This window comes from Pinus tabuliformis, chromosome Q (assembly GCF_031772625.1).
Source record: "Pinus tabuliformis cultivar Carrire ecotype Pingquan chromosome Q, CPIR1, whole genome shotgun sequence".
Taxonomy (NCBI): domain Eukaryota; kingdom Viridiplantae; phylum Streptophyta; class Pinopsida; order Pinales; family Pinaceae; genus Pinus; species Pinus tabuliformis.
In genome coordinates this window covers 1,139,164,539-1,139,191,522 of record NC_142296.1, presented here as the reverse complement: position 1 = coordinate 1,139,191,522, position 26,984 = coordinate 1,139,164,539, and the positions used below count along the sequence as shown (strand labels likewise).

Sequence of the window (26,984 nt, the reverse complement as noted above, 5' to 3'; positions counted from 1 at the left end):
TTGAAAAAAATTGAAAAAAAATGAATATTTTTGTGCCAAACGATTTTTCCCGCTTTTTTCCGATTTTTTCCCGATTTTAACGATTTTTTCCGCTTTTTTCCCGGCGCCGATTAAATCCCGATCGCGATGTGTGCAACATTGACCTGAAGTGTTTCTCCCTCTTGACTAGCTAGGGTGGATATATCATATTTCACCACGGAAACTAATCGCCACCAGCTATGGTATAGTTCCAACATCGAAATTGGGATCTCCACAAGGATTTCCCATCACATAGTATGCTACTAGAGCTCCAATATCAATTCATCAAATATCCAATCATATCCACTTGAATGAGATCCTCCTTTTATAGAGATGGCCATTCCGAATACCATGGGTCATTCAGATACCATGGGTCACTTTTTTCATCTTTTAATAAGTGACTTTATAATATTTCTTTTCCTTTGTCACTTTTTAATAAATTAATGCCTTGATATTTAATACTCTGTAGCCAATGAGAATTAGCTAGACTACTGAGATGTCTCTACTATCAACATCCGGAAAAAGGGACATTACAGTCCTCCCTTCTTGACATTGCTTGACCCCAAGCAATCTAAACACCAATACCAGGATCCCACAAATTTGCAGAATGCTTCCTTACATAACTACGATATCATCTCAATCCTGCTGCACTCTGCCATACCATAAAGATGTAGCACATGCTTCCCAAAAATTCTTGAAAAGATTGAAGAGTATAGCTCCTCATGATCCCCTTCTCCAACATACTCCACATCATCCCTCAAAATTAAACAAGGATGCTTTGATATCTCAGATTCAACTAGAAGAACTCTTGTGATACGCCATGACATGCTACTCCATAATTAAATGTTGATGAGAGTGAAGTCCTCTGGTCATGTGCTATCACATGCTCCATCTATTCCAATTTGGAGAGGACTTGTATAATGTCTCTTGACTCCTAAAGTATCATCATAGCCCCCAAATTTGTCCTTTTTTCTTCCAAAGATGGAATCTTGCTGCCCTATCTGCCGCTGCATGACCAACTTGAGGTTATATTCAGGAGATGAAATCATGTGAAAAGGTCTCACCCACCTGAAATTCCAACTAATAATGTGATGTTGAACAAGTTATCTCCATGCTTGTTTGCTACCCAATACTCTTTCCATGTATTATCTGGTTATGGAAGCTTTATCCTTGTTGGCTCACTCATATCTCTATATTACAAGTAGGTTACTACACACAAATTTCTTCAGCATATATCTTTTGGAAAAGCAACTGCTATCGGCCTTTCGACATGTTGATAAATCTAGGGACAACAAGTGTAGGTGATTTCTCTTTTCTATGATAACTGTTTATGATATATTTTTACTTCTTTAGATTAGCTTCTTCTTTTCCTTGATTATTATTAGTGTTTTTCTTCATCAAACAATTACCAAACCATAAATAACAATGAAACAAAGGACACAAGATATAGGCCATAAGCCAGGGCCAAAACCTCTCCAAACTTGAGAGGAAAACCCATAAGAATTCTTCTTCTTATAGAATCTTCAATTGACGAATTCCAAGACCTAGACCCTTGACCAAAAACCCCTCCAAGACCAAGTCAAAGCTCCTTTTTGATGAACTTCTCTTTCTCCAAGTCAACGTTGGTAAAACTTATTCCACTGCTTCAGATTTCGGCCCATAACTCAGAATTTCGGCTAGCTGTTGCAGACCTGTAATTTCAGCTTCTTCTGCAGAAACCCTAGGTCACACGTGTGGCTGAAAAATGGACAATTTTTTTTTCTTTCAACTTCACTTGACTTGTCTTTCCTTTCTTGATGATTTGACTTGCTAAGGAGATCTTCTTTGACCTAGAACTTCAACTCTTTTGGAGTGACTGCAATTCTCTATCTTCTGCTGCAAGATGATGTCCTAACTCCCAGATGTGTGAAGGAATATAGCCCAAAACATGTTAGTTTTTCTTAGGGCGATATTGTTCTTTGCATTGATAATTGCATTTCTTCATTAACACATTAAATTCACCCCATAATATCATAACATTATTCAACAACATATGCAACTATGTAGAAAGAACAATATCATCATTATCAATGCATCAAAACATAAAGGAACAATAGAAGAAATGCATTCACACGTAGAGACACCAGTATTGGTTGGAGACCAGGGAAAAACCCACTATGGGGAAAACCCTTTCAAATTCTTCTTCTTATTAGATTGTCATTGAATGATTCAACAAAGGAGAGTACAATGATCCATATCTTCATCCATACAACTATTTAACTAAAACAACTACACAATATTCACGAAATGAACCCAACAATGCTTATACCCAAAACTCTGATTCTGAAGCCTATAATGAATTGCCCCTGTTTGCTGTCAATTTCTGAACACTGCGGTCGCTGACCGAAATCTTCGGACAACTGAAATTTCATCATTTAGGTCCTAGTCGCACGGAGGAGTCATACATGCGACTTGGAAGGTTCCAGTCGCTCCTTGGAGCCTATAAGCCAATGACTATAGTCTGCGATTGAGACTCATAAACCCTAGATGTCAGTCACACGGAGGATGAGCTTGCGTGCGACTAAGATGCTTTGATCGCACTGATGAGTTGGTTAGCTAGCAACTGTGGTCGAATTCTCACTGTGTCATGCCTGCGACTGAGGCCCAAAACCCTAAAACATAGATGCGAGCTTCGGACCCTGCAATTTTGTCTTCGAGCGAATCCATTCTTTCACGGATGAACCTCAAACCTGTGCGAGCCAAAAACCAAGATAGAAGAGTGTCTCATGAAGATGTCCAAATGAGGTAGAGGGCACTTGTATTTATAACCTTCCTAGGTTGTCCAATTTGCTTTATGGCCGACCTAATCAAATATGCACATGAGGGCTTATAAATTAAAAATATACTTTTCCTTATCCGTTTTGAGTGATCTTTAGGTCGATTTTGGTCTTCTCGAAAAGAGGAATTCAATGCAATCATTATCTACATCAAGTGAGCTGTCCAAAGTGGAATTTGACCGCAGTTGCATATTTAAACACTCCCTCTCAACTAGGGAGAATTCCACCTGTATCATATCATGTGTATCCTATCAATAAATCATATCCAATCTCAAGTATCTCATCATCACATATTGTCTTTGATCATCTCAATTTGTCTCTTACTTATTCATGCTCATCTCTTGATTGCCCCAGCTCATATGTTGAACATACTTGAATCTAAAGAAGAAGAATTTGTTATTGGAGGGGAGCCTAAGCTACCACCCTTTATTCATCGGGGAGCCATTGCTACCACCCAGAATCTCTGCCAGCAGGGAGCCCAATGCTACCACGCAGGAAACATTAGCGGGGAGCTAATTCTACGACTCGCATCATCATCAGAGAGCATATCATCAGGGAGCACATCTAAACCGGAAACCACATCGGGGAACACATCTCAACTCAATACCATTTTGTCCACTGATCTTCCCAACAATGACCCTCAAGAGTCATGTGGTAGAACACCTGCATAATAATCAACTTGGGTTGTACACCCCCAAGTACGCTCTCAACCCATTGGCCAGACAGGGAGTAGTATTCCCTACAAGCCCTGCTTGTGGGTATGATGCCAACTCGGGTATACTCTGGTGGGGAGCAACATCTCCAACCCTATGGGTAACAAATAGGGGAGCAACATCTATGACCCTACTGTTCAGAGATCCCTCAACCCCAGGAGCCCTCCATATCAATTCCACACCTTGGGAGTTCAGACAGGGGGGAAGAGCTAGCTCAATGTCCTCGATCAACGATGCTCTTTGAAGATCAACAACATATCATTGTACTCATATCTAGTAATCATCATGTCTCAATAGTAGTTGTCTCCTGTTCATGCATGATATCAAATCAAATATCATATTAGAACAAATATATATATATATATATATATATATATATCATAAAAATGATACCATAGTCATCCTCCCTCTTAAGGAGGTGCCAACCACAAGCCTAAGCTTGTCTCGTACAACAACACTGTCTCAATGAAGGTGTCTCAGTCTCAGCTATATGCGGGATTCTTTTCCAATCGGTTCCCATTCTTTGTCATCACAATGTATCCATGTCATATTCAGAACCTGCTCAAACATCTCTCCAAAGAGCTTCTTCATCCTGCCTCACAGCTAGCCATGCTAGCAACATCATACTCAACCTCGGTTGTGCTTAAAACTACGTACTTCTCATCCAAAATATCATGGTAGATCTCATACTAAGTCATCGCTCAGATGCGCTTATCAATAATGATCCCAAACAACATCAGTGCATCCATGCAGTGATATATCGTAGAATGATTATCTCAGATAAAAAATTGATCGTCCCATGCAAATATCTCGAAGGGTGCTGGGCGACAACTCAATGTGTATGAAGCAACTCAATCATGAATTCACTCAAGTTCTATGCACAACATATATATATATATATATATATATATATATATATATATATATATATATATATAGATGGGTGTTGGAACATCAATGCTTCAATCAACTATCGGTTGCCAAGTCAAGTTCAACAATATCTCTTCACAACTTCTTGAAATTCAATTGGAATGTCCAAGGATTTGCATTTCCACTTTCCAAAAATTATTCAATGGCTTCGCTATATATATTTTCTTTTCAGAAAGTAATTCATCATGCCATGATTCTTCATTTTGAACTTCAGAGGCCATCTCCCTCTTACTTTGATCATCAAAGGCTCATTACTTGTCAAGAATAGACCATTAGTATATAAAAACCAAAATCAAAGTCATACCTTGGACCACTTTTGAAGTAGAGGTTTGGATCGATACATCATCCTGGCTTCACCAGATAACTGTCAATGCAAACGTATCAGGCTCAAGGAGCTTGCTTCATACAATGCTTTCCGCAAACATAACACTTGATCAAAGCAATATGCTTAGCCTTACACAAATCAATATTATGTAATCCAATTGACTAAATTAGCCTATCAAGCCTTAGATGTCAGATCAAAACTAATATCAAACTCATCAATATCACTGTAACAAATTCTTTGGACCAGGTGACAAGTAGAGCTCATATCCAAATATCAAGTTGCAACAACTTTTTATTTACCAAGCACTATCCAATCAAACTTTATCAAGCCATCTTCATGGTCATAATATAAATCATTTTTGTCACTAGATGCAAATGGATACACCAAGGATAAGTCATGCAGGTTCCATCCATTTATTGCGAGATTACTTCATATTGAATCACCACTGGTTATACTTCAACCATTGTGCTAAGGATAATGAGGCCAATACAAAACCATTAATGAATACCAATATTAGTCACTGAAATTTACTATGCTCACATAGTACTTATCATCAAGGGAAATCATCAGTCGTCAAGTACCAAATCATTAGTCATCAAGTCAAAACCTTAATTTGTCATCTTTGTGAATTCAATCAATGCATAAGCCAAAAACATATGAAGCATCATGTCAATGTTCTAAAGCATATTTATAAACTATCAAACATCATGTCATTGCTCATCTATATTAGCCATAACTTGTCCAACGCTTGCAATTGTTATCAAGTACTAGCTTCAATGGTTAAGTCATAATGACATATTGATATGCATATTCGGGTCCCCTGCAAACACAAGTTTAGTCAACACATTCACATTTTCTATAGTAAGTCAAACATTCAAACTTCCCTGCTCATAAAACTTTCCGTTGTCTGTTCCATGTCTGTAGGACTGACATCCTTCAGGTGAACCTTTGATTTCATGCACAAAACTTCATTTTTGTGTCCTGCAGGCATAACCGCACCCATAGGCCTTCTTTCGTGCGATTGAGAGGCTTCAGTCGCACCCTTAAGCTTGCTTCTATGAGGTTGAGGATTAGAGTAAGGAAAGCTATCTCTTCTTAGACCAGAACTTTGTTGTAGACCAACAATATCATATACTTGTCTATTCATGTCCATAATCCTACTTTAACAATAAGGAATCATCTATATAAATGATAATAGGTGTAGGGATCTTATGGAGAGATTCTCCCTCTGAATGAGCATTCCCTTCAGCCATAAGTCATCAACCTGTCTATAATACTGTCATGCATCAACGAAACTATTAGATCATAAAGTCAAGCTTTATCATGTTCTAAAGCATATATCCATCATGGTCATAACATGTTAGCATTAGCTACAATCAATCTTTCATCAAGGGTTAGTGTCTAATAGCTAATAGGAGCATACTTCAAAAATCATGATCACAACGTCACATAACTCAATCCATCAAGTCAGGGCTTTCAATTTCACCATATGCTATAATTAGTAAGCACATGAAAACATAACCATGGTCAACAAAGGATCCCGAATATCAGTCTCATTGTTACACTTCTATCATCATGACTACCATGCTTCTCACAAACATTATCAATAGTATCACGTTACCATCTATTGGAATCAAGGTGCTAGCCTTCTTTATGGGATCAAGATATCCAAAATGATAGATGTTAGCCAAACATCAAGTATACCAATATATCAAAGATCAATATTAAGTAGCTTCATAGAATCAAGAAGTTCATCATGTCTAAAAGTTAAGATACTTGTTCACTACCAAGTGCACCATTCCATCATAAAAATCATGAATCCAAATCAGTGACATATGCATGAGCCATTTGTGAAGGAGACATTCTCATCATACCTTGGGGCTTACCTTGCCATCCAATATTACAGATGAAACATAACATTGAAACAAGATATCATGCACACCTTGTAGTATTCAAATACCTATGCACCTTCTTATTTTGCATAGGCAACTTGTATCACTTTGTTACCTTTACTAGCTCCTCTCTTCTTGCATTGGCCATGATCCTAAAAAAAGATCCACTTATCACAACTCATCAAGAGGTTAGAAATATCCAAATACTCAAATATACATGCAGGAAGTATAGATAATAATCAAAACAATAATTAGATCCACAAGTCAAAAGTAAAGATATAAAAGAGCATCATAAGTCGGAAAGTACTTATCTTCAATGAGAGGTGAACATCTCCCTCTTGAACCAACCTTCAAGAGCCATCACTGTGTATTGTCCATATGATAATATTGCCTTCACTATTCCAACCAACTTTATCAACAATCGGGACTAATAAAGACTATCCCATCTAGGGCTTCATTAATTCTGACACAAGTGCTTGAGCATCTTCACATTGACCCTGCTAGGGTTTCTAGATTTCATATCTCAAATATTTGCCATAAACCAAGGTTTCTCTCAAACCCTTCTAATATCTGTCAAACCCTAATACACAAATTGCCTAGGGTTTCCTTCAAACCCTAGAATTCTTTTAGGTCTCTTCCATCCTCTCTCGCTTCCATCAATGGTGTTATCATAAGGGTGATCTTCAATGACTTTTCTTCAGTCTAGCTCTGATACCGTGTTAATTTTTCTTACGACTATATTGTTCTTTGCTTTGATAATTGCATTTCTTCATTAACACATTAAATTCACCCCATAACATAACATTATTCATCAACATATGCAACTATGTAGAAAGAACAATATCATCATCATAACTGCAGCGGAGCATAAAGAAATAATAGAAGAAAAGCATTCATAGATAGAGATACAAGGATTGGTTAGAGACTAGGGCAAAACCCACTATGAGGAAAACCCTTACAAATTCTTCTTCTTATTAGATTGTCATCGAATGATTCAACAAAGGAGAGTGCAATGATCCATATCTTCATCCCTACAACTATCCAGTTAAAACAACTACACAATATTCATGAAATGAAACCAACAATGCTTATACTCAAAACTTTGATTTTGAAGCCTGTAATGAACAACCCCTGTCTATGGTCAACTGCCGAACATTGCGGTCATTGACCGAAATCTTCGAACAACTGGAATTTCTTCATTTAGGTCCCGATTGCACAGAGGAGGAGTCATATGTGTGACTAGGAAGGTTCTAGTCGCTCCCTGGAGCCTATAAGCCAACGATTGCGGTTTGCGACCGAGACTCAGAAACCCTAGATGCCAGTCACACGGAGAACGAGTTGTGCATGTGACTGAGATGCTTCAGTCGCACGGATGAGCCAACTAGCGAGCGACTGTGGTTGAATTCTTCCTGTGTTATGCCTGCGACTGAGGTCCAAAACTCTAAAACAAAGATGTGAGCTTCGGACCTTGCAATTTCGTCTTCGAGTAAAACCATTCCTTCGCGGACAAATCTTAGACCTGTGCGAGCCAAAAACCAAGATAGAAGAGTTTCTCATCAAGATGTCCAAATGAGGTAGAGGGCACTTGTATTTATAGCCTTCCAAGGGTGTCCAATTTGCTTTAGGGCCGACCTGATCAAATATGTAGATGAGGGCTTATAATTCAAAAGTACACTTTCCCTTATCCATTTTGAGTGATATTTAAGTTGATTTTGGTCCTCTCGAAAAGAGGAATTCAATGCAATCATTATCTCCATCAAGTACGCTGTCCAAAGTGGAATTTGACCGTAGTTTTACATTTTAACAAACAAACCTAAAGTGCTTCGCTCTTCTTCCTTCTTCCTTCGCTTGGTAATTGGCTTCCTTTTCTATCTAACTTCTTCTTGATGCTTGAGTGAGTGCTCCTTGAGTGAGGCCGAGTACTCCTTTATATAGCCTTTCTTGAGCCCTCAAATAGGCCGACTTCACCTTCTAGATAGGCCGATTTGCTTCTTTGTAGGCCGACTTGATGATAAGCACTTGACAAGGTCTTGGAGGGTCATTTTGACTCTATTTTGACTTGAATAATTTCTTTTACAATATGAAACATGCCCCAAATGGGCCTTTCATACATGACAATGACTTGTAGACTCAATGACAAGCCCTAAGAGCTCACAATGGGAGCTTGACCTAAAAATAAATTTCCTTGAGCATGAAACCCACACCCCAAGATCAATAATAATAATAATAATAATATATATATATATATATATATATATATATTTTTTTTTTTTTCTCATTAAATACATAAAATCATGATTACATATGTCATTATGAAGAGTGAACCTAGTTACATATTTCAACACTCCCTCTTAACTAGGGAGGTATTCATAATCCATACAAGGTACTTGGACATTCTCAATCTGAAGAATTCTCACAAGAAGAGTCAGATTGGTAACCCATCTATATAACATCATATCATCCAGCATTGTCATATAGCAAGGCCTTGACTAACAACTCTATCTCTCCTCAAGATCAGAGCACAATGCTGTTGAGACCAATGATTTATAGACATCTTCATCATTGTCTCTCAAGGAATATGCCCTGCCCAGGTTTACACAAGGTATGTCCTTCAAGGACTATTCTTATCGTGGATTCCCAGTCCTCAAAGAATATTGATTCTCTCACGACTACTCTTATCTTCGATTCCCTACCACATCCTCAAAGAGTATCAGATGCCAGATGCTTACCCAATCCTCCATTCTTTCTTCCCAAAGTGAAGACAAGAATGATGTGTCTATCTTTCCCTCTCAACCGGGGAGGATATATCCATTCCATTAAAGGAATGTACCCATTCTTATAAAAGGAATGTACCCATTCCTACGAAAGGAATGTACCCAAGTTCCCTCTTAACCAGGGACTTGCTTCTAGTAGCGTTTGGTTCTAGGTGGAGATCATGGGACTATCAGCTGCTTAGAGGGGCTCCCTTTATCGACCTCATGAAGTTCTTTTTAATATAATGGAGCCTTCATCTTTTGGGACTTCTTTGTAGGGAATCAACTATCCATCACTTTCCTCAGTCATGTCATCCTTCCTCTTGTCTAAAAGTGATCTTCTAGTCCACATTTGGCTTTCCTTCATACAACTACCTCTTCCACGTCATGTTTCCTTCAAGATCTTCCATCCAACCACATGAGTGCTAGTTGTAGATAACATCTACAACTCTCTTTCGGTAGCCCTGTATCAACCCATCCAGATGTTGTTCAAAAATAAAAAATGAACATCAAATCAAAATTACCTTTTGTGATGGCCCTTCATCATGACATCTGCTTGTTGCAACATCAACATCCTGCATACATATTGACACATCTCCAAGATATTTAATGTCAAGGGTCTTCTTTCCTTACCAAGGTCTTCATACCTTTCCATGGAGATATCATGGCCAATTCTTTTATTTATCAAATGTTGATTTCCTTTTCTATGTGACTGTAGTTGCATCTTTCATGATCTCTTCTTTCTTTCTTCACATATTGCTCCCCAGGAACTTCCATCCATGGTTCCTTCATTTTTGTCAACCACCTTATATTCCATATGAGGACATATTATGTTGATTTCATCTTTGTTAATATGTGAGACAAGCTATCATGCATCTTGAAAGGAATCCTTTTCCTTTGATCATACTCGTGAGGTAGAGTTTCACCCATACTATCTGCAACTACATGATGACGTGACTTTATCAAACATATGCACACATACCTCTTTTTTCTTTTGGTCATCTAGACTTCCTTCAGTAGCTTCCTTTTCCATGATTGAAAGTACTTCAATCGTCTTGACCTACTGCATTCCTTCATCATACCATCATTCAAAAAATGAATCCCATCCAAGGTGGAATTCTCAGCGAGACACTTGCTTCTTCTAAGAGATGAACCTTCTAGTGAAGATTCCAACGAAGGATCTTGATTAGACTCATCCTGAAAATGCTCCTTTCTAATGATGTATGATGAACTCTATGCTAGATAACTCTACCCATAAGTACCACTTATGCTTTGGATGAGGATACCAAGAGCCACTATCTTGTGACGACGATTGCGATAGACTTCTACTTTAGCTATCTTTTAAGCTTCTTATGATGATTTCAGGAGCTCTTGCTTCAATCATATGCTATTATGATGCCATCTCTTAAAATGATGCATCCTATCATGCTTCTAATGCTTCCTACCATGATAGCTATATTTTACAAAACTGAAAAGAACTTGGTGGAGAAGATTATCTCAATCATAGTAGAGATCTTTTATTTCCTCCTCCTCTAATTTCGTCATTTCAACTTCTTGCTTCTTCCCTTCTTCTTTCAATGTTGTCCTTCTAGACTTTTGGACAATCTCTCTTGTAGTGCCTATATTCTTGACAACCATAGCATTGGACCTTTGCCATATTCTTCTTCTTTTTTTGAGGAGCAAACTTCCCAAACTTTCCTTTTCTCTTAGACATGGTAGCAAATGCTTGAGCTTGTTCATTTGATCCTACATCACTCTTTGCCTTTAGCCTGGTTTCTTCAATTTTGCATAATGACCAAAGTTCATTGAATGGGGTGGCTTTATTCTTTTCATAGATACTTGATGTAAAGTTGCCCCATTCCTCTGGTAGTGCATTGAGCACTATGGTGGTCATTTCCTTATCAGACATTATTTCTCCCAACTCTTGTAGTTGGTCTCTAATTTCTAACACCCTCATAAAGTATGAGGCTATTCCTTCTTTTGATATCTTCATCTTGTAGAGTTCTTGTCTTAATGAGATCACTTCTCTTGCAGTACTTACGGAGAACAATTCTACAAGTTTGTCATATATTTCTTTTGATGTCTCCAACTTTGATACATAGGGAATGAGGGGATCTTTGATGGATTCTATGAGAATCCTTTGAGCCCTTACTTCCCCTTTCATGTATTTTGCAAGAGCTTGAGCTTCTTCCTTTGGAGGTTTAGTGATTGAGCCCTTAACATGTTCCACGACTTCATTTTCTATGAGGATCAAATCTGTCCTCTTCTTCCATGCAAGAAAGTTTGATGCCCCAACCAACTTGTTGCTTTCCTTGCAAAAAGACATTTTGATAGATTTAGATGTGGACATAAAGATACTTGTGAAGATACTTCTTGATGACACTATCTTCAACTTGCTGCCTTTTTTTTTGATGATGACATTGATAGTGGAAGATGACTTCTTTGATGAAGATGACTTCCTTCAAAAGTGATCCTTGACCCAAAGAGAGAGAAATCACTTTGAATGCTTGATGATGATGACAACGCCTTTCTTCTTGGATGAGTAGACTTCAAGATGCTTCAATTTGAAGTTCTCCTCTATTTGAGTAGAGATAGGGTCTCTTGCGATCTCCTTCTTCGAGGTGATGATTGAGCGAGGTTCCAAGAATGCTTCAAGTGTAGATTCCTTCTTTGAACTAGGGTTTTGTGATCTTCTTTAGTGGCTTCCTTCAAGATTGTAGTGTCCTTGAGGTGAGTGGTCCTTCTTCATGTTGATGCCTTTGATGACCTTCTAATGCTTTGGTCCTTGAGTGTCCTTCTTTACGCTGCCCTTCCTTAACTTGTCACCTTAGTGTTTGCTGATTTCTGAGTAGCTTGGGAGGTACTCCAAGCCCTAGGGTTCGGGGTTTGGAGGGTGGAGCACCACAAGAGTCACTTGTGGGCTTGGAAGCCAAGGTTGGGGTTTTGCAGTCATCGTGATTTGTGTTAGAAATCTGCAGTTTCTAAATCTTAATGTGACCCGGTTAAAAGCATTAAAGCATTAAAGCACTAAAGCAGTTTCTAATCTAAAGCATTAGATCTTAAGCGTTGAATTGGTATATGATGGACGTACCAGATTAGAGTTAAATAATATATAAAGAATTGGGTCCTCTCTCTCCCACACAAGAGTTGCATTCTTCTCCATCAAGAAGCACATAAAGGAAGTGAGGGCAAGAGGAGAGAAACCGAATTCTGAGAAGAAGACAGAAGACAGAAGACAGAAGATGGCAGCCATTACATCTTCCGCTGTTAGTCAAGGTATGTCATCTTAAACAACATATTAAGTTCTGAATGTGAAATATTTGGTATTGATAATCTTGGGCTGTTAATGGAAACTTTTACATTTGGTATCAGAGCCACAATCAATAACTGAATATTTCCTATAATTGCAATTGATCTGTTCTGTGCTTTACTCATGTGATTGAGCCTTCGGGAAATTGTGGGGGTTTCATGAAATGACCACGAAACAAATCCACCGCAAGCAAATTCTGCATAACGTCTGGTTTTGTCCTCCATTAATCGAAGTCTTAAGCCAACGGGAATTAATTGGAATCCGCCCTCCCCTTCTCGTGTCGTATATTCGCCTTAAATTTCAGCCGGTATGGGGTACGTTTAAATCTTTTGGCTGAACATATACTCAAAACATTTGTCGTATATTCGGATGCAGTCCCTTGATAAACCCCAATCTGACTCCTGAATATCTCCTCAATTGGATAAGAGGTTGACTCCTATCGTGGGATCTCAACATCACGCCATGCATGCAGTGGACGGGCATAAATTTTCCTTACCACGCATGATCCACATCTAGCTTTTGTGAGTTGTGCACAGTAAGATCACCAGCGTGATATTATGATTGCTTTCCATAGTTTTGAGATTGGGATTTGAGTTTCCGGAGGGGTGAGGCACTGTTGCTTTTGAGTTCCAGTTGTAAAACAACTATTTCATTGCCTCATTAACTGCACCTGGATTTCTGTTAATCAAGATTCGTGATCCGACCGTCGGATACAGAGTCATCATGAATTCTCTTTTGTTTAAACGCTGTGGCGCTTGTATAGTTATGATTATGACATTGCTGCCTGCAATGGGTTATAGTAGCTGTGAATATCCAGCCGTTTTTAACTTTGGGGACTCCACCTCTGATACGGGCACAATACATTACATTTTCCCTTACAATATGCTCGCGGAGAATCCTCTTTATGGCCGAACTTTGTTTGGAAGACCTGTAATTTGGGTATTAGTTTCCAAGGGTCACATTTGCTGGTTGGAAATATGGACCCTAATTACTTATATTCAATATAATTTGGATTGAAGTTTAGAAGGGTCTTTTCGTGCATCATTTACTGTTTTGGCTTTGCACGATTAAAGTTTACTGGTACAAAATAATTGTTTGAAATTTGGGCATAAAAGTAATTGCTCTATGACTGATTGTTTTGCATAAGGTATGTGTTATAAAATTTTTATGCACATGAGATTTATGATTTTGTTAATCACCAAAGTGGTCAAAATCAGAATGTTGTTTTGCATAAGGTATGTGTTACAAATTATTTATGCACATGAGATTTATGATTTTGTTAATCACCAAAGTGGTCAAAATCAGAATAATCATTTAGTGCATAAGTGACATAATGATTATTGATAGAAATTGCTAGTTATAATAATACCAATTAAGAACTGGCGTCACTAATGATAGAACCTGAGAACTTACCCAAAGGAAAGTCTTGTTCTATAACTAGTTGACATGATGAGGTTTGATAGATATTTTGATTAAATAAATATTGATCATCCAAAGATGTCAGTTCTATTTAATTGAATATATTTATTACCTACTTATGTTTTGGTATTTAATTATGTTAAGTATAAGATAGTATCTACCCAAAGGAGTGCTATATTATACTATTATGTCTACATCTGAATCGCGTTAGTTATGAGCTTATAGTTATTTCATTTTTGATTTGCAGGTTGTCTATCTTTCGTATGTTTTGAATCAAATTTAGTTGAAGTTCCTATTAATACATGGTGGCTTGATACTGGTGCTACAACTCATGTTTCCAACAATATGCAGGGATTTCTTACGATCCGAACCATAAATCCAAATGAAGATCGTTTTCTCTTTATGGGAAACGGAATGAAATCTTCAATTGAAGGCATTGGGACTTATCGTCTAATTCTAGAAAGTGGATATGTATTAGACTTATACAGTACCCTTTATGTACCTTCATTATCTAGAAACCTTATTTCCGCAAGTAAATTGGATATTTCTGGTTTTAGATGTATGATTGGATCTGGTTGTTTTGATTTATATAAGAACACTGATAATGTTGGTTCTGGTATTCTAATTGATGGTTTATATAAATTGAAACTGAATGACACTTATGCGAATTCCTTGTTGAATGTAGTAAATAATGTTGGATGTAAACGTAGCAGGTTGAATGAAAATTCTGCTTTCTTGTGGCATAAAAGACTAGGTCATATATCCAAAGAAAGAATGATGAGATTAGTAAGTAATGAAATTTTGTCAAATTTGGACTTTAGTGATCTAGAATTATGTGTGGATTGTATTAAAGGTAAACAAACCAAACATAATAAGAAAGGAGCCTCTAGAAGCAGCCAGCTTCTTGAAATAATACACACTGATAGTTGCGGACCTATGGACACTCCAGCCTTTAATGGAGAAAAGTATTTCATCACTTTCATTGACGATTTTTCCCGTTATGGTTATGTCTATTTGCTTCATGAAAAATCTCAATCTGTGAATGTCCTTGAGACGTTTGTAAAGGAAGTTGAGAGGCAATTAGATAAAAAGGTGAAAATCATAAGGTCTGATAGAGGTGGTGAATATTATGGTAAATATAATGAGTCAGGCCAGTGTCCAGGTCCATTTGCAAAATTCCTCGAAAGTCATGGCATATGTGCGCAATACACAATGCCAGGTACACCACAGCAAAATGGTGTAGCAGAAAGGCGCAATAGGACGTTAATAGATATGATTAGGAGTATGATGTCAGATTCTACACTACCTAAGAATTTGTGGTCGTATGCTCTCAAAACCGCTAATTATTTGTTGAATAGGGTTCCTAGTAAAGCTGTTCAAAAGACTCCTTTTGAGTTATGGACTAACAGGAAACCTAGCTTAAGACACCTGCATGTTTGGGGTTGTCTAGCGGAAGCGAGAATTTATAATCCACATGAAAAGAAATTAGATTCTCGAACGATCAGTGGGTATTTTTTAGGATACCCTGAGAAATCTAAAGGGTACGTGTTTTACTGTCCTAATCATAGTCCAAGAATTGTAGAAACTGGTAATGCAAGATTCATTGAGAATGGTGAAGTCAGTGGGAGTACTCGAAGAGAAATAGTAGAAATAAAGGAAACAAGGGTAAATGTTACATTGCCTAGAATAGTTCCTCCATCTACTATTACTCCAAATGTTGTTCCAGCTGTTGTAGAACAGCATGATGATAATGAACAACATATAAATGAAGAAGTACTTCCTGAAGGAAATGACTTACATAATGCTGATATACATGAACCACAACAAGTAGCATTAAGAAGACCTCAAAGAAATCGTAGGTCAGCTATTTCTGATGATTATGTGGTTTATATGCAAGAATCAGATTATGATATTGGAATCAATAAGGATCCAGTTTCGTTTTCACATGCTGTAGAAAGTAAAGAGTCAAAGGAATGGATTAATGCCATGAAAGAAGAAATGAAATCCATGCAACATAATGAAGTTTGGGATCTCGTTGAATTACCACATGGCTGTAAAAGAGTCGGATGCAAATGGGTTTTTAAAACCAAACACGACTCTAGTGGTAATATCGAACGATATAAAGCTAGACTTGTTGCTAAGGGTTACACTCAGAAAGATGGTGTTGATTACAAGGAGACATTTTCTCCTGTTTCGAAAAAGGACTCACTAAGAATAATAATGGCATTAGTAGCTCATTATGATTTGGAGTTGCATCAAATGGATGTGAAAACAGCCTTTCTGAATGGAGATCTTGATGAGGATGTTTATATGGATCAACCTGAGGGTTTTTCTGTAGAAGGTAAAGAACAATTGGTGTGTAAACTTAAGAAGTCAATATATGGGCTTAAACAAGCATCCCGGCAATGGTATATTAAGTTCAATACCATTATTACATCTTTTGGTTTTAAGGAAAATACGGTTGATCACTGTATATACCTAAAGATCAGTGGGAGCAAGTTTATTTTTCTGGTCCTTTATGTTGATGACATCTTGCTTGCTGCAAATAATTTAAGTATATTGCATGAGACTAAGGAATTTCTCTCAACGAACTTTGAAATGAAAGATATGGGAGAGGCATCCTATGTGATTGGAATAGAAATATTCCGTGATCGATCACAAGGAATATTGGGATTGTCTCAGAAAGGATATGTCGAAAGGATTCTAGAGAGATTTGGAATGAGTAAGTGTTCACCTGGGATAGTTCCTGTACAGAAAGGTGATAAATTCAGTCTCATGCAATGTCCTAAGAATGATGTTGAACGAAAGGAAATGGAATCAATTCCATATGCATCTGTTGTTGGTAGCCTAATGTATGCTCAAACCTGTACTAGACCGGATATCAGCTTTGCGGTCGGTATGTTAGGGAGGTATCAAAGTAATCCAGGAAGGGAACATTGGCAAGCTGCAAAGAAAGTTTTGAGGTACTTACAAGGCACGAAAGATTACATGCTCATGTATAGAAGATCCAATGAATCAGAGGTGATTGGATATAGCGATTCAGATTTTGCTGGATGCATCGATACTAGAAAATCGACTTTTGGTTACCTGTTTATGTTTGCTCAAGGTGCCATATCATGGAAAAGTGCGAAACAGACTATCGTTGCTTCATCTACTATGGAGGCAGAATTTGTGGCATGTTTTGAAGCCACGATTCATGCATTATGGTTGCGGAACTTTATTTCAGGACTTGCGGTTGTCGACACCATTAGCAAGCCGCTGAAAATCTATTGTGATAACTCTGCAGCAGTATTTTTCTCAAAGAACGACAAGTACTCTAAAGGTGCCAAACACATAGATCTGAAGTATCTTGTTGTGAAAGATGAGGTTCAGAAACAAAGAGTGTCAATCATGCACATCAGGACAAAACTTATGATTGCAGACCCTTTGACGAAAGGGTTACAACCAAGACAATTTAAGGAACATGTTCAAAGAATGGGTCTTGGTTGTATTAATAATAATTGATGTGTGACATTCTGAGCTCTTTTATGTGTTTCTGATATACAATTATGTGTCTCTTGTTTTAATGAAGTAGTACGTATTTTATGTAATTTTAAACAAGAAAGAGTCTTATAAAGATATTATGTTTAATCATTATGATATAAGACATTATGTGGACCATTATGCTGTTTTATATAAATTATGAGTATGAATTGATGGATTGCTGGTATTGTAGTATATGGAAGGGAATGCATTGAATTAATAGTGCACAACCGCCATAACTCTCAGCAATTTATCATAGTATGATGTTCAACACTTAATATTATGAATAATCGGGTCAAGTGGGAGAATGTTAGAAATCTGCAGTTTCTAAATCTTAATGTGACCCGGTTAAAAGCATTAAAGCAGTTTCTAATCTAAAGCATTAGATCTTAAGCGTTGAATTGGTATATGATGGACGTACCAGATTAGAGTTAAATAATATATAAAGAATTGGGTCCTCTCTCTCCCACACAAGAGTTGCATTCTTCTCCATCAAGAAGCACATAAAGGAAGTGAGGGCAAGAGGAGAGAAACCGAATTCTGAGAAGAAGACAGAAGACAGAAGACAGAAGATGGCAGCCATTACATCTTCCGCTGTTAGTCAAGGTATGTCATCTTAAACAACATATTAAGTTCTGAATGTGAAATATTTGGTATTGATAATCTTGGGCTGTTAATGGAAACTTTTACAATTTGAGCCAAAATCATGTTCACATTTCGACATGCGATGGATGAGGATGATAGCTCTCGTTGAGACGAATCCGACGCAACCAAAATCATCCAATTCTGAGTTGTAGAAATGGAGTTATGAATTTTTGAAGTTGATAATGGGTTTTTGGGCATTCAAGTCATGTAGGCTTGAAGTGATTTGTCCAAAAGACATGTCTATTCGTTGACCCTTCTTATGTGTATAAATAGAAGGTATGTGAGGCTCATTTAGAGCATCCAAAGTGCATCTTTCATAAGGAATACCATCCTAAGGCAGCCACAGCTCAAGAAGGAAGAAGGCCGAAGTGGAGGAGGACTGTTTTGGTCTTGTTTGGGTGGGTTTCACAAGTTTGTGGAGCAACAGAAGTAAGCGGCATGCATTAGAGGAATTATGGGCAGAATTTTAAGTGTGGGTCTTCTCCTTTTCTTAGGCCGTAATCATTGGAGGCACAAACAGGTATGCCGCAGGCCTCTTTTCCTTGAAGTAGGTAGGCCGTAAGGTTGCTTGTAGCTATAGGAAGGCCACAAGCCTTGCCTTATTTGAATAGAGGGCCGAGAAGGGTTGTTTGGGGCTAGATTTAGCCCAAACTTTGAGAAGATTGTGGACAAAAGATAGGAAGGGAAGACCGCAACAGAAAAGGGAGGTTTGGACGTGAGGAAAGGTTGTTGTTGCAGTGTAGTTGCAACCCTAACCAATGGGACAAACCTACAACAATGTTGACAACCCATGATTGGAGAGGTATGTGATGGTTTCATGTTGATTAGATGCTAGTTGGATCGGTCCTAGTGTGGACAAAGTTATTGTAGAAGCCTGTGGGATCCATTTGGAGGACTTTTCATGATGGTTGAAAGTCATTCCTAGGAGCAGATCTTGCAGTGGGTGTATTGGGCATCATTGGTTTGTTGGAGGGCAACGTGTTGACAACCCAAAGTAGCCTGTGATTAGCAGTCCTAAATGAGGTGTGAGAACCAAAGTTTGGGTGAAGTTGTTGAGCCTATGTGTAGCTCTTTGATGGACAAAAGAGGCTACTAGAAGGCAGATTGGAGCTCAGCTGTTGGCTAGCCTAGAAGAGCAGATTGGATCAACTCGTGTTCATAGCGGCAGAAGCGACTTGCAGCAGTGATAGGTGGCAACCCTTCTGGAGACTCTATGTGTTGTCCTTTGATGGACTAAGAGGCAGCTAGAGGGCAAATCGGGAGCGAAGCACTGACACGACAAGATACGACATAGAGTTTGCAGCATGATTGTCATTGTATCTTGTATTCCATTGTTGTATTATTCAGATTGGTTTAATATAACAAAGATTGGGTTGTACATATTTGTACAATATTTTGTAAAAAATTGTCTATACTTGTGCATATGTGATTTACTGCTTTATATTTTCCGCTGTGCAAAGTAGTAGTTTTTGTTGAGATTATTGGTTTGTAGCGTAAGAGATTCTAAGATTCTATCCTAGACCCAAGATTGTGGAAATTCAACAGTGTTGAGAAATTAGTGATAGTAGTATTAGGGTTTGATTTCTCTTTCTTGATAATTACTTTTGAATTGTGTTGGCTTCTTTTATTTCTTTATTATATTATCTTTCATCAAGCAATTACCAAATTATGTGTGTATGAAGATCACAAGAACAAGAGACACAAGATGTAGGCACTCAGCCAGGGCAAAACCCCTATCTAGGGGAAAACCTAGTCAAACTTCTTCCTTCAGTAGTTTTCACAAGACAAGACGAGATAATCCAAGACTCTTTGACCTAGACACAAACTTCCTCCAATCACCAAGTCAGCTCTTCCTTCCAGCAACTTCGATCTAGATCTTCGACCCTGCAGCAGTAGAACTTCGACCTATCCAGCAACAAAACTTCGACCTATCCAGCAACAAAACTTCGACCTATGTAGCAGAAGAACTTCGACCCCAGCAACTCCAGAACGTCGACCTACCCAGCAGCAGATCTTTGACCCCAGCAACAGCCCAGTGACTTTGTACGACAGAGAGAGAGAGAGAGAGAGAGAGAGAGAGAGATAGCCCAAAACTTTGACTTCTTCTTCTTCTGCAATTCTTCCTTCTTCTTCTTGAATTTCACACTTTTCTTCACTTCCTTCTTGTAAATCGAACTTGTTGACTGACTGAGCAAATGGATCGAACTACACTTGTATATATAGCCTCTTTTGTGGGTCGAATAGGGCAGAAGTCGGTATTTACATGAATGATAAAATCCCTCACTCCTTGATAGCAGGTCAACAGTGGGATACTCAGGCTGTCATTTGCATACAGACTTCTGGTGATCAGGCCTGAAAGTTGCATAGGTGTGAAAATTCGATACCAAACAGGGGTTGAACCATCAGTGGACCTGAGCAACTTATCACGTGACCTGTGGAAATACCAACTCAACAAATGAATTCAGTTTTGCACAGTAACCCAATCATTCTGGAGACCAATTATTCATCACACGTGGAACAAATATAAACCAAATTTGGAGGACCTGTATCACTGGTAAAACTGGTCAATTGCTGAAAGCCCTGCATCCAAGAGAATCCCGAGGTAGCTGACAATAACACGTAGATGGATGAATTTCCGTGTTGAAGGAATCCAATCAGGAGTATATTTGGGGCCAACCAACCAATAATCAGTTTTCTGATCATTGACAATGTCTCCTAAAAGTGCATGGAAGAGATCTAAGCAACTGTGAGTATTCTCCACCAACTCTTGATCCACCTGAATGTAGAGGATAGACTTATCTGCAAAATGATTATTAACTATTTATGAGGCGTTAGGGAGAGAAACGCTCTGAATGCTTTCTTGGGCCCTAGCAGACACTAATAAATAACCTAGAACATCAGTTGCCAAGACATAAAATTACAGGGCAAGGGGACTATCCTTGTATAATTGAACGATGGTGGTGGGTTGGGGGAAGAGATGTGAGCCAAGAGTGAATTGTTGAACTAGATGAAAGTTCAAGCATTTGAGATAAAGTATTCACCATGGCAAAACATTTAGATCCAAAGCCTAAAGAGAGCAATTTTTGTGATGAAGAAACAATCAACTTTGTCATGTGCTTTATCAAAGTCAATTAAGAAACAAGTTGTGTTGCCCATTCCATAGCCTCCCATGTGGAGATCAAGTTTCCAAGATAAACCTGCCCTGCACAAAACCTGTATGCTCCCGCCAGAGCAACTTCCTTTGCCAAAATCTTATATGAGACACTGAGAAGAGTGATGGGCCAACAACCACCAATTCAGTCTCTAACTCCATTCATATCAATCATATTATTTTGTTTATCTGTCTGTTTTCAATTTGAGGTCATGGCAGTTCTTGCTGATTTGTGTAATGTACATTTTCTTCATCCAGCTGTACATTTTGGATATATGGTCCAGAATATGAGGTTTACGTGGATAACTTCCCGTAGTGTGCTATTTTTAATTTGGTTTTGATGCATTCGAAGCCTCATAACTCCATGTCACTTAATTCACACTTCTAAATTTATATTGTTTTCTGGGAAGTTATTGTTGACTTTGTATTTATCTAACTCACATATTACTCTATTTTGTCCTTTTTTTGCTACTCTTTACCTCCAGGACAATTTATTAAATAACTTGAAGATTGCCTCGACATAACCTATCCAGCTCGTACATTCCTTATGTCTATTACAAATGCTGATATATTGGAGCCTTAGATCTGTTTTGAATTTTATTTTTATTTATGACGAGATGCTTCTGATTATCACTGCAGCAAAGTGTGCCCTTCCCCATCGAGGGAATATTAGATTGGAACGTAACCAGCTTACAACCCTCAAAAGAATCCCCTTGGCTGAGATGCCCCAGAAGGGGGTATCTGTTCTGCCTAATTTGCCCAGGACATGTATCAGGTTCCAACCACATGAAATGGGCTTGCTTACATGGGCAAGAGAACCCCCGAGGGGAGAAATGTGTCTTTGGGGGATTTGAACCTTGAAGGGTTTGAAACACCCCTGCTTTACCATCAAACCAAGACACTGTTGACTAATTTGAATTCTATTTTGTTGCATCAAGGGCACAAAGGAAAAACAGCTCTTTGTAATATACAAGGTTCATTCCTAAATTATATTGAGAAATCACTCTCAGGTGGAATCTTAACTCTTCCAAGTTCCTTCTTTTTACGTGTTTTGTGATGGAAAAATCGAAGTTGGAGAAAATTTGTTTTCCTCTGTCTGAATAATTGTATGTTGCAGGAAATGGCCCCCAAGCTGGCATACTCATACCTGAAATGCTGCCGAAATGCCTGGGTGACCCAGGTCCCAGGCCTTTCCTGATTTTGGAAGTGAGAATGGGGATTCTGTGAAAAGTAATAACCAAATTGTGTTTAAGAGACAGGGCTTGCCTGAAGTTGGTAGTCTGAATTTTGTTGCAAGAGAAGCCTTGCTTATCCACATTTTGCCTGTTGTCTTGGCATGATTAGGAGTGACTTAATCCCATAAGTTAATGAGAATCTTCACTGGAATATAAGAGGAGTCACAGACTCTAGATACAAGCACAAACTCATTGGGTATAATGTGCCATTTTGTCCTTGGTGGAAATCATCTTCTTCCGGTACATTTCCAATCATCTGTGAAGTTGGATTTCCAAATCTTTCCTAGAGAAGTGAAATCTCATTTTTTTTGTATTTTTACTATTTAGTGTCAAATCTCATTTTTTTTGTAAGTTGGCATTGGTGAGGCTACATCATCGTCATGTCCAAGAATAACACGCAAATAGGGCAGGGAATTGAACCGGTGACTTAACATTTAGGAGTGCCTTAACAGCGAACCCGATCACCTTCTATCCAAGACCCCATGGACCAAATTTCAATTTTTATTACCTGATGAAAACAATGGAGATTTTGGACAGTTGATTGTAATTCCTGCAAAGTTCATTTTAGTTTTTGGAAACGTTTGCATATTCACTACGACAAGATTTCTCATTGCTATGACAATCTTTGATTTGATATGCATTGAAGTGGAAGGCCAATAGCTTTGGGTAGAAATCATTTTCTTTCCACGGGTTTTGGTATGGGCATGCATATCTTGCTTATATGGCATTTCATTCGTGAAGTGAATCACTTTCATATGAGTTCCATGAATTTTCTTACAGGTCGAGTCTGCTCACTTACGGGCAAGAGGGCAAATAATGCAAACAAGGTATCTTTTTCAAATCATAAGACGAAGAAATTACAAGGAGTTAATCTACAGTACAAGAGAATTTGGTGGGAAGCAGGCAAACGTTTTGTTAAATTGAGAATATCAACCAAGGCATTGAAAACAATTGAAAAAAAGGGACTGGATGCTATGGCCAAGAAGGCTGGTATAGACCTTAGGAAACTTTAATTTATGTTGGTGTGGGTGGAGCTTTACTTCATGCATGCATCCTATAGAGAAAAGCAGCACTGGCTATCTTAATATAAATTTCAGTGAAGATCTTATTTTTTTGAAAACATATGTTTCATAGTGACCTGTCTTTCGTTGTAATATTCTTGCTGTTTGGACTGGAGTGCACAGAATGTGGGCCACCTATTTCTATAAGAAACAATTGCTGAATTCTCAAAAGAAAATGTTACTAGAATATTCTTTTGTTTTTGTTTTGGGATATTCTGCTTATAAAAAATTAAAGCTGTCCCTTTAGCTAAGCCACCGCTCTGAGGGGGTTTTCCATGGCGTATCACTTTATCTTTTCACAGCCCCACCACATATAACAACTTTCTTTGGAAGCACAAAATGCCTCATAATGGCAACATTACAGTGTATCATGACAAACGTTACTATATAGCTTCATATTTGGCTTTAGAATTTTATACTCACCATATCTCATTATGTAGTGGTTAGAAATTTATATTAGCATCTTTTTTCCTTTTCAACTCTCAGATTAGAAAATAACAATCAGCTATCTCGTTTAACATGGATTTTGAGCACATGTGCGGATCACAGAAGGGATGTATTGCTAGCTCCAGACAAAAGATTATTTGTCTGGAGTCATGAAAATATCTGATTGCCCTCTTCTATTTGATTGTATAGTATAATTTGTTTTCAATAAAAAATCATAGGACTTTCAAGGCAAATCTTTAAATACAATGCATCTGGTTTGGAGTTTCTATTATCAATTTCAATGATGGAGGAAAAGTGCTACAGAAAAAAGTCTATTAAGTTTGTTATATACCAGAAGGAACTATGGGAATCATTTTGGTATAATCATCTCCTTTTGAAATTTGACTGTATAACCCCATCAGAGATCCTAGTGACTCTAATTTGGAGTAAGTACTGGTTCATTTGCAACCAAGAAGTTATAGGTTTTTTTTTTTTGTAGTATGTTTGGAGGAATATATCGAATTATGGCAAACCAGGGATATGATCCTTTCATAGAATTCTCCGTCTTACTTTAGTATATGCTAGACCTTTCCTTTCTCCCCACTCCCCAGTTATCCCAAGCAGCTTATCAACTACCGGTTCTAGCAATTTGAATAATACATTGACTAAGTCAAACAGAGTACGGTGCCTGTTTTGTTGAGTAAAAAAGGTAAGGGGCTCTGGTTATATATAACTTTTTTTTTTTTTCGTTTAGATGTAATGGTGGTGAACATGTATTTTGTATCTTTGAGTAGCAAATAGATAATAAAGCAAGTTATGAAACATAGTAAAAGATTTGTGTCTAACCTAGTTATCTCGAGTTTTGAAGTATTATAGTCTAGGAAGAATGTAAATGTTTGGAAGGAAAGAACTAAGGAGAGGGAAAAAAACAAAACAAGAGAGGTGGAGTGGGAGAGGTTGTCAACTCTACTAATCTCTGATGAATGTGGCAGTGGTACGTGATATTTTTTTGAATACTATTTTATGCTTAGTAGAATGATCTGATTCTTTTGCAAAGTATCAAAAGATGGCACCGTGAAAAGAAATGGAGGATTCTTAACGTTGGAGATTTAGGGCTTAATATTCACCATTTAGCATTTTCTTAAGTGTTTTACCTAAATAGTTATTAATTAAATAGAGGGTAGACCCAAAATTCTACAAACTTAGACTGTTTTACTTATGATAATTTGGTTGAACTTGATTGAATTATTTAAAGTCATAATTTATTTATATATTTTATGGAGAGAAATTGGCTATCAAGAGGCTTCTATTCCGAAGGTTCATGTTTTCAAAATTTGACTTGAGGTTACATTCTAAGGGCTTGAAGCATGCTTATTTGCATGATGAATGGAATTGAAACCACCTTGATTTGTATGAAACATGCACTTGAGCAATCTTGTTTGAACTTTGAAGTATGGATTTGAAAGTGCTGAAAATAACCTTTTCAAAATTTGACTTGAGGTTACATTGTAATGGCTTGAAGCATGTTTATTTGCATGATGACTGGAATTGAAACCACCTTGATTTGTATGAAACTTGCATTTGAGCAATCTTGTTTGAAGTATGGATTTGAAAGTGCTGAAAATAACGTTTTCAAAGTTTGGTTTGAGGTTACATTGTAAGGGCTTGAAGCATGTTTATTTGCATGATGAATGGAATTGAAACCACCTTGATTTGTTTTCAAAATTTGGTTTGAGGTTACATTGTAAGGGCTTGAATCATGTTTATTTGCAGGATGAATGGAATTGAAACCACCTTGATTTGTATGAAACATGCACTTGAGCAATCTTATTTGATGTATGGATTTGAAAGTGATGACAATACAAATGTAGGCAATTGATTTAGTAGTTAACATGTATGGATTTGAAAGTGATGACAATACAAATGTAGGCAATTGATTTAGTAGTTAACAATGTCGACCTTGTTGGCTTACATATCAACATCCATTGGCTTAGTGACATTGGTTATTAGTTATGTTCTGAATCGCTTCAACTATAAATAATATTCATGAAAGATAATATAAGTTGAGTAGATGGAAGGCTTCTTGTGCAATGGAAGCATCTTGTCTTTTCCTTGCTTCAACACTTAATAATAATACTCTCTCCTCCATCATTATTTTTTGTCCATGTTTAAATGTGTTGCATGCGTGATTTGGTTTTTTATCTTTCCTTGCTCATTCGTGTAATGATATCATTTGATTTTGTTGTTAGTGGTGATTAAAGGTAAAGGGAAAATAATATTGAGTGATGTAATAGGTTAATTGATCATTATCTTAAAAGTTATTCAAAGAGAAATCAGTTAACCTTGACACAAATAAGAATAAGATACTTTATAGGGATCTATTGATAAATTTTTGGACTTTTTGTGAAGTAAACATTATAAGTGGATTATGCCAAAGCAACAATGGTTGTGATGAGTGAGAATTACATAAAGAAGATAGTTCTGAAGATATTCTCACATCAATGGTGGCTTGCTAGGTTAGTGAAAGTGGGTTGCTATTGTTAGAAAATCAGAAAGGGAAAAATATTTTCTTCATATTGATAATTACTTGTGATATTCTTATGTTCTTCTTTTATCTTAGTTCATCAAGCAATTACCAAAACTATAAAACGAAGATTAAAGACACCAGATGTAGGCAGATAGCCATGGCAAAACCCCTATCTGGGGGAAAACCCAGTGAACAACTCTTCATTTACTAGTTTCACGAGATGATCCAAGACTCCTTGACC

General features: G+C 37.6%; 1 protein-coding gene across 1 annotated transcript in view; it reads left to right on the top strand.

Moving 5' to 3' along the window:
- LOC149223585 (uncharacterized) overlaps window positions 1-24,041 on the top strand; it is a 45,417-nt gene extending 21,376 nt beyond the window's left edge. The window contains exon 3 of the mRNA XM_089385875.1: window positions 23,510-24,041. Coding sequence (XP_089242001.1) covers window positions 23,510-23,742 — 233 coding nt within the window. The 3' untranslated portion in view covers window positions 23,743-24,041. The remainder of the gene's footprint in view (window positions 1-23,509) is intronic.
- The last annotated feature ends 2,943 nt before the right edge of the window (window positions 24,042-26,984 follow it).